Consider the following 9,587-nt stretch of genomic DNA (forward strand, 5'->3'; position numbering starts at 1 on the left):
AGTTATTTTACTATCAAGTTTTATTTCATAAATTATGTAAATGAATGTCATACCATTGCCCCAGTTTAATAAAATCGAAATCAAGTTTGATTGTGTAATAGCATAATCTATAATAGAATGAAACCATTATGTCATGAATTAATTGACCAGACTGTTCTGTTTTTGTAGAACATAAAAAGTTTAAATAAAAAAAACATCCTAGTTGGTAATGGCTCATCCTAAAACAATGACTGCAGGAACTGCTCCTTTCTCAATAGTGTTCTCTGGAAGTCCGCTGTGAGGGGGAGCTGGGGAGCCCAGCGGGGGGCGGTGAAGGCTCAGGTGTAGAGGTCTCTCGTGAGGGAGATGCGGTCACACTGCTCCTCGATGGGTTTGTAGGTGAGAGCCGGACTCGAGGGCACAAGATCTCTGATGCACTGATGACAGAGGTAAACACAACACACCGTGAGCCCAACCCACCTGTGTGTCCACACACACCCCCCAGACAGCTCCACACACCCCCCAGACAGAGCTCCACACACCCCCCAGACAGCTCCACACACCCCCCAGACAGAGCTCCACACCCCCCCAGACAGAGCTCCACACACCCCCCCGGACAGAGCTCCACACACCCCCCAGACAGCTCCACACACCCCCCAGACAGCTCCACACACCCCCCAGACAGCTCCACACACCCCCCAGACAGCTCCACACACCCCCCAGACAGCTCCACACACCCCCCAGACAGAGCTCCACACACCCCCCAGACAGAGCTCCACACACCCCCCAGACAGAGCTCCACACACCCCCCAGACAGCTCCACACACCCCCCAGACAGAGCTCCACACCCCCCCAGACAGAGCTCCACACACCCCCCAGACAGCTCCACACACCCCCCAGACAGAGCTCCACACCCCCCCCGGACAGAGCTCCACACCCCCCCCCCGGACAGAGCTCCACACCCCCCCAGACAGAGCTCCACACACCCCCAGACAGAGCTCCACACACCCCCCAGACAGAGCTCCACACCCCCCCCGGACAGAGCTCCACACACCCCCAGACAGAGCTCCACACACCCCCCAGACAGAGCTCCACACCCCCCAGACAGAGCTCCACACACCCCCAGACAGCTCCACACCCCCCCCCCCCCCCAGACAGAGCTCCACACACCCCCAGACAGAGCTCCACACACCCCCAGACAGAGCTCCACACCCCCCCCCCCGGACAGAGCTCACACCGTTCCCAGGGGCCTCTTTACGTGGCGTCAGACGAGCTGGTAGAAGGCTGTCTGAGGTCAGGTGAAGAGGCCTGCGTTCAGCAGGGTGGAACGTTTACGGAGTGTTTAGGGAGCAAAGACATAGGATGTTTACCCCTTTGCTCTCTAAACTGGAGACCTTACAGTATTTTAGTAACTGATAAAATGGCAGTTCTTTTTGCTATGTTGAGTATATAACACAAATGACAAAGTTTAAAGCAAAACAAAAGTTAACTGGATCGTTAAAGACAATATGCAACATAGTTTTGAGTGAAATGTGCTCTAAAACACATTCTGCCCTGTAGACGTTGACTTTAAGGTTGGCTACAGGAATAAGGCTCATTTTTCCGACTGCATCAGTGGGCAGGGTTTGAAGAGATATATATATATTTTTATCTTGAAATAGGAAATCTTGCATGTTTTTAAATAGTTTCTCATTATGCTATAATTATAACGGTAATACCTAGACACCATGTGAGTGTCACAACTGTAACGTGACAGGGAAAAACGGAAATAGCAGAATAGGCTAAACTTGAATGCTGTGGTTTGTGTCTGTGTGTGATAGTTTGGTTTGTGTCTGTGTGTGATAGTTTGCTTTGTGTCTGTGTGTGATAGTTTGCTTTGTGTCTGTGTGTGATAGTTTGCTTTGTGTCTGTGTGTGATAGTTTGCTTTGTGTCTGTGTGTGATAGTTTGCTTTGTGTCTGTGTGTGATAGTTTGCTTTGTGTCTGTGTGTGATAGTTTGCTTTGTGTCTGTGTGTGATAGTTTGCTTTGTGTCTGTGTGTGATAGTTTGCTTTGTGTCTGTGTGTGATAGTTTGCTTTGTGTCTGTGTGTGATAGTTTGCTTTGTGTCTGTGTGTGATAGTTTGCTTTGTGTCTGTGTGTGATAGTTTGCTTTGTGTCTGTGTGTGATAGTTTGCTTTGTGTCTGTGTGTGATAGTGTGTATCTGTGGATAACTCTACTGCTCGCACATTTGGTTCCACATAGGGCGGTCGCATCCACTCCTTGATCCTCTGTCTCTGGAAGAGAAGGAAGTAGAGCAGTGACAGAATCACCAGCACCGCCATGACGAAGATCATCAGAACCAGGGTGACCGCCAGCTGCCTGGCACCTGGGACACACACACACACACACACACACACAACAAGGTTTATTGTATTCATGCAATTAGCGTTTATACAAATCGCTCATCATGTTGGCACAAAGCTCCAGGAACAAAGCCTACCCGAATAGGGAATGTCTTGACACTTGACACAGCTGCGGGGCCCAAAAGGGATACTGTAGTAGACGAACTCAACACTGACGCAGTACCGGGCGCCCTCCTCCAGCTCCTGGATCACCAGCGACGACGGAGAATCGTCGTACTCCTGGAGGGAAAGGTATGCAAAACACACACTTGACAAGAAGTCAAATTTCAACCTGCCAAAGGAGGGAGAAGCTCAACATTGACACACAATGCAAAGATACTGCAACACTCCGCTTGTGATTGGCCAGACCCCACGTCCTTTGTGTCTTCTCTAATGGACATTACGTAGCCTGTGACAAAATGGCCGACCATTGTATGGCCTGAGAGGACAGCCAGCCTCAAAGGACCTGATAGAAGAGCCAGGTGCTCCCAGCTTCTAGAGAAACAGACGGCGTGTAGATCGTCAGACTAGGCCTCGGTCCACCCTTTGTGAGACTGGCGGGTGAACCTCCATGGCAGGTTGAACACCTCCAGCCTGGCTTCTGCCGTGAACACCTTAGTTAAAGCACAACTCTGGGCCCCCCCCCCTCCCTGACCCCTCCTCACCTTCAGGGCCCCGCCCTCCTGGCCCAGGTAGATGCGGTGGCTCATGGCGCTCCCGTACTCATAGATCAGCAAGTGGTTCCCGTGGAGGTGCACCGTCAGGATGCCGGGCTGGGAGCTCAGCTGGACCTCCGGGCTGCAGGAGGAACCTGGAGGGGGGGGCGGAGGCAGACAGGATGTGATGTCATGGACGAGGACCTCCAGTCGGTGCCTGTATCTCTTCCTTTGAGTCTAATGTGTGACCATATATGGTTAGACTCAGTAATTTCCTTCCTTTTAGGCCTTTTCAAACAAAATAATCTATCTTGTATGAGACGTTTCCCCATGTAGTGGAGCATGGCCATGATTCTCCATTATTCGTTCCTTCCTAAAACTATATAAGCCTAATTAAAACGTAATAAAGGCTTAAGAGAAGCGTACCGTGGTGGTGAGTTTAATGACATTCTCTTGCAAAACAAAGTTGCTTTTTAAAACAGGACTGATTATTTCAGAATAGTCTTGGTATAAAAACTTGACATTGGACAATATTTATTTATATTCGGTATACTATTTGATCTCTGAAATTGATATGCGTTTTTGCCCTAATAGTACATCTTGTGGCACTCTGTGTGTTCATGTGTGTTCTATGTGAAAACATTGTCCAATGTGTAAACAGGACTAACATTAAATAAATCTCTCAATGAGCAATTGAGACTTAATATATGAAACGTTTGGAAAACTAATCCATCCGGTTTCATGGCGGGCTGCAATATAAAACAAGATAGGCAATAAAAGTGTGAATGTCGTGTCATCACTCTAAACAAGTGTGTCATTACTTAAAATCACCTTCAAGCGGGAAGCCCAGAAGTATCAATAATAAACTGGAAAATGCATTTCCTGCAGAAAGTGCGGTGAGTGCTGTAGTACAAAGTGAGTTTGAAAATATTTTTTTTATTAAATAAAGCCACCTAGCTTAAGACAAAGAAAAGTTAAATGGCTTAAATCAAGTGAAGGGATTTGAACAAAAGTCTAAATGAAGTAAACAATGTAAACATGCAAACCATTTAAGAAAATGTAAATGGTTGGAAACAAATAGTGACAGCTGAATGAAAAGCATTGCTAAAAATGCAGAACTGAAGAATCTGAAAAGTCAAATGTATTGCCCTGCACTGCTTGTGTGTGTGCGTGTGTGTGTGTGTGTGTTTAAGAGAATAGCGAGCTGGTGCGTGATTAAAAGTAGCTCAATAGAGTGGGAAAAATCGCCCAATCTGGCAAGACTGCCTGAACGTCCTCCAAAAGTAGCCCAATATGGTGGGAAAACCACCCAATCTGGCAACACTGCTGAACGTCATCACAAACCTTTTCTGAACATTTTAGAATTTGAATGGAATCTCTAGGTAAAAAAATTGAGGAAGGAGATAGGTCCCAAAGTTTGTAGAGAATAAGAAAGAAAGAAAGAAAGAAAGAAAGAAAGAATAAAACTTATGATGAACAATAGTTGAGCGCTGCATGCAGCACTCACCTAATAATCTATAATAATGTATTATTAATCCCAGCAGCACCGTACCAGCAGCATTGCGTCAGTATAGTACAGTGGAAAACCGCCAACAAAGACCCCAGGACACATCTACTGTTTACTTTAATGGCATGAGACTGAACCCTAACCAAGATGTTTCATATGAAACAAGATAGTCCTAGGCCAATCCTATTATCTCTCTCTCACTACCTTGTTGGCTGCAGGCTTCCTTAGGGTCAGAAGTCAAGTTGTGACCATGTGCAAGGACACGAAGACGGACACAGCTAGGCTTGGGGTCCTGCATGGTGCTGACATTACAGGAGGTCTTCTGGGTCCGGTCACAAGGCAGGAAGTTGGTCCACCTACCTTCGAAGCTGTGGACACACACACACACACACACACACACACACACACACACACACACACACACACACACACACACACACACACACACACACACACACACACACACACACACACACACACACACTTTTAGCTGATAAGAAGAAATATAGGAATTACATCACAAGACTTGATAAAAAGAGCATAGATCAATCACCCACTAGCATTGACATCCTGGTGAACATCAGACCAACTATGACTTCATAGGCATATGCAAAATGCAATAAATCTATAGAGGAGCAGAACTTATAACAACTTTACTTATTTTCACTGCTTTTGTCAAAAACTAAATGAATAGGATTTCTCATGTTGCAGAATATTTTTCCCGCCGCCTATGGGCAGCGGGCTGTCGATGTATGAAGATCATGGTTTCATCGCAGAGCGCTCACCGTAGAAGCTGAACGGTGTAGGACAGATTGGTGTGGTTGGGTGGGGCGGACCACCGGAGAGGGTCAGCGTGGACTTGACCCGGCGGGGGGAGACGCTCTGACCCCCGGAGGGACCACACTGACAGCAACACAGAAGACATCAGGACAGAAGACAGACCGTCACTAATGTGGCTGCATAGGTCTAGCTTTCATTGAGTATTAAACATTTGGGTTACAGGTATAATCTGTCATTTGAGAGGGGGGCAGGCTTTACAGTCTTTAAAATAGACTTAATAAACTTAGCACAAAAAGTAAGAAAATTTGTGTTTGGTTGAGTATTCATCTGTGGTAACAATGCTTTTGGGCAATAAATCTTATACCGTTGGAAAGCCTGTATAGTTCCCTTTCAAATGGTGCCCCATTTGTAAGGAACATGCACTTGTGGGATGAGCAGCAGAGCTGAGTATGTGGGCTGCGCCCATGAAAGATTTGCCAAATCTTCTCTGCCAATGCCAAACAGCTTATTCTGCCATTGACTCGTTTGGTGTTTGGTGGATTGGATGATTGAAGTTTGAAGAAACAATACATATTGGCAATTTAACAATTTATTCATTTCACAAACAGGAGCCTCAGTAGCGTGTGGAAGAACCCTACACAGCCACAGCAGCCTGGCACCTCCTCATGCTGGTCACCACCCTGGTCACACACTGCTGTGGGATGGCATCCCATTCTTCAACCAGCATTTGTCGCAAGTCAGCCAACGTGGTTGAGCTGGTCACTCTGGCACGAACAGCACGGCCAAGCTGATCCCACAAGTGTTCAATGAGGTTGAGGTCAGAGGCCTGTTTCAGGTAGCTGGTTTTGAGGCAACCCCGAGTTTGTTTCGCTCTGAGTTAGTGGAAACTCTGGGTTTTCCATTTCAGGTAGCAGGTTCAGCGCAACCGAGTTAGTTGCTGCGGCAACATATGCCGTGGGTCTAACCTGCTCGGGAGGTGGTTAGACCTACTCCGAGTTTGTTGTCTATAAGGCTGAAGGCGGCTCTCCGACAGAACGAAGTGTTAGAAATGGCAATGCCTTTTCTACGAGAGCCTGTGGACGTAGAGGCTGCGATCCTCAGAAGGAATCTCCATGAGGAACGATTATTAAGACCCCGGTTGGATATACTTTCCTTTCCTGATAATTTTCTTCACGAGCGCTATCGTTTTTCAGCGCAATCTATCATTTATTAAGACCACCTTCTCAGCCCCCATGTTAACTGTCAAACACACTGGGGGCATTCTTTAAGTTCAATACAAATGATTTGTGTGGCACACAGTTTTTTTGCAGCTTTCTTTACAACGTCGGTGACGCCGAGCACATTTCAAAGGCAACCGTGTGTCGGTCTGTCAGAAATGTGACTTTGGCACTGAAACGTTTTCTTTACACGTTTGTGATGTTTCCAAGTCACCGACCCATACGAACAATCAAGGAAGAGTTCTACAGAATTGCAGGTAACAGTAGCAATAATGTAGCCTATTTGTTTCTTGGAACGTTTTAATTTAATAAATAATGTGCACTATTTAATTAAATAAATTAATTTGTAATGTATTAGGGCAACTCGGGTTGTTCCTGCGTAAATTGACACACACACACACACAATTTACATATTGAATAAGTGGAAGATATTAACTTTCCTCTTATTTAATTTTACTAATTTATTTTGCTCACGCATTGACCTGTTCAGCTATTTTCTGCCAAGCTCTCTCTTGCACTCTCGCTGCCGTGGCGGTATTGCTTTTTTTTGCTAAAATTGCTCGGCATACGCGTTCATTAGAATTTCCAATTCCGTGGGGGAAAAGTAAGTGGCTCTACGCTTTTGGTACAAGTTTGATCATGTTATCAGAGATCCATTGATGATGACTCTCTATAGTCAACGGGCACGCCCTCAACCCAGAGTGAACACACTCAGAGTTGATTAACCCAACGCTGATCACCTGTTCTGAAACCTGTTCTGACCTGTTCTGAAGTTGCTTTTCAACCCTGAACTCTGAGTCAACCAACTCAGAGCGCAGGATTAAACTCAGTATGTTAAACCAGCTACCTGAAACAGGGCTCAGGACTGCTAGCAGGCCATTCCATCCTCTCCACTCCCACATTCTGGAGGTAGTCTCTGATAAACCCGCCCTGTGGGGGCGAGCGTTGTCATCGTGGAGGATAGAGTTCGGTCCCAGACTGTGGAGATATGGGATTGCCACTGGTTGCAGAATCTCATCTCTATATCTCTCTGCATTGAGATTGCCTCCAGTGATGACAAGCCTCTTTTTTCCAGTGAGGGAGATGCCGCCCCACACCATCACACTGCCTCCACCACAAGATGTTATTATATCGGTGCAGCAATCAGCATAGCGTTCTCCGCATCTTCTCCACACTTTGACCCTATGATCCAACTGCCGTACGCAGAATCTGGACTCATCACTGAACATAACGTTCCTCCACATGTTCAGGTTCCAGTGCACGTGTTGCCGACACCAGCGCAAACGGAAGGGCAGTCATGGCAGGACTCCTGGTAGCCCTATGAGACCGGAGATTGGCTGCGTGTAGTCTGTCCCGGATTGTCTGGGCAGAGAGCCGTCGGCCACATCATCCTGCAAACCTTGACTGCAAATCTGTAGAAGACAGCCTACGGCACCTAAGTGCTGACAGGGTGATGAAACGGTCTTCTTGGGGTGTCGTCTTCTTGGGACGCCCACTTTGCGGCCTGTCTTTGACATCCCCCGTTATATGGAACTTGGCCTTCAGTTTGGAGAGGGTACTAGGGCTCACTCCAAATAATGCCGCAACTTGGTTTTGCGGAACACCAGCTTGAAGTTGCCCTATTGCAAGGGCCCTATCCAGATCAGTGACACTTACTGACTGTAGCTGTACTTACAGTAGCAGGGCCCATGCTCACAGGTGCTGCCAATCAGGCCCCTGATCGGCAGCACCTGGGGGTACCAGAAGCTCAAAACAAGTGTCAACAGCAACAGATTGGAGATGGCAGAAAAGATTTGGCTAACTGTTCATGGGCGCTACCCACATACTCAGCACTACTGCTCATCCCACAAATGAATGTTCCTTACAAATGGGGCACCATTTCAAAGGGAACTTAACAGGTTTTCCAACGGTATAAGATTTATTGCCAAAAAAGCATTGTTACCACAGGGAAATAATCCACCAAATACAAATGTCCTTACTTTTTGTGCTAAGTTTACATGTTAAACTGACTTAACAAAGACAGTATATAATACAGGGTAAACTGACTTAACATGAGCTGTGTATAATACAGATGAACTCATTTAACATAGACTTTACTTAATACAGGTTAAACTGACTTAACAAAGAGCATGAAGCCTGAACTGTCGTTCAGTCCGATGGACACATAAAGCTAAATAAAGAGGGCTCTGTCCCAAGTGTGGGGGGGCAACACCATCAGCTGGCGGGCCGCCTGTCGGAGAGAAGCACATCGTCGTGAGATAGATCGATATTTAAATATCAGCCGGATAAATCAGGGCTAATCGATCACTGTTTTTCGCGTGTTTCGCAATAAGCTTCTCTCGGTTGAACCTCGTTGGAAATAATTGGATGACGCAAGTACTACACGACTCAAAAAATATAGATATGTAACCTAGGTCTAGTCGTTTTTAGATATGTGTATGTGGCAAAGTCACAAGATTATCTCAAGACACAAACAAATCGAAAGTATACCTGGGCTGACGGGCAGCAGCAGAAAGTACCACATCAAGGTCCACACTTGGGGTTGCAGGACGGCCACGGAACCGCAGCCGCCGACCATGTCACACATCTCTATTTCCTCTAGATATAGTGATCCATGTCGTCTGCTATCATCGCAATGTAGTGTTTAAGGCTTGATGTGCAATTTCTGCTACGCACCACGGATACAGTTGCTTCCTGTTTGCCTCTTCTTTCGTGTTTATTGGCGATTTGCAAACTGAAATGGTGCATGACCGCCACCTACTGTTTGGTTCGGAGCTGCAGGTTATCCGTTATAAACTATGCATAATAAGAACAAAAGTAAATAAGAAAAATCATATGAATAGAACACAACAGATAGGAAAACAAACCCTAAATAAATAAATGAAAATAAAATCAATAAATTATAGCCTGTCAAATAAACCTGTTGCTTTTAGGTATTTATTTTAGGTGTGGAAAAGGAGAGTGAACCCTCTGAGCAGGCCTGCATTAACCTGCCATTGGCCCTGGGGTTGAGAGGTTTCGTAGGCCCCCTGAGAGGGGATCCTACAATTAAGATGTGTCAATTA

General features: G+C 46.2%; 1 protein-coding gene across 2 annotated transcripts; it reads right to left on the minus strand.

Moving 5' to 3' along the window:
• Positions 1-2: 2 nt before the first annotated feature.
• On the minus strand, positions 3-9,221 carry ifngr2 (interferon gamma receptor 2). Of its 2 annotated transcripts, XM_079758148.1 has the most exons (8): positions 9,013-9,221; positions 8,640-8,752; positions 5,311-5,428; positions 4,730-4,893; positions 3,028-3,173; positions 2,461-2,602; positions 2,207-2,346; positions 3-416 (listed from the first exon to the last, which is right to left on the minus strand). In XM_079758148.1, coding segments are annotated over exons 2-8 (810 nt in total). In that variant the 5' UTR covers positions 8,641-8,752; positions 9,013-9,221; the 3' UTR covers positions 3-317. The 2 variants fall into 2 exon arrangements, with proteins under 2 accessions (XP_079614274.1, XP_079614273.1); XM_079758147.1 differs by lacking the exon at positions 8,640-8,752.
• Positions 9,222-9,587: the final 366 nt, after the last annotated feature.

This window comes from Pollachius pollachius (assembly GCF_949987615.1).
Source record: "Pollachius pollachius genome assembly, chromosome: 20".
In the NCBI taxonomy this organism is placed as follows: Eukaryota; Metazoa; Chordata; class Actinopteri; order Gadiformes; family Gadidae; genus Pollachius; species Pollachius pollachius.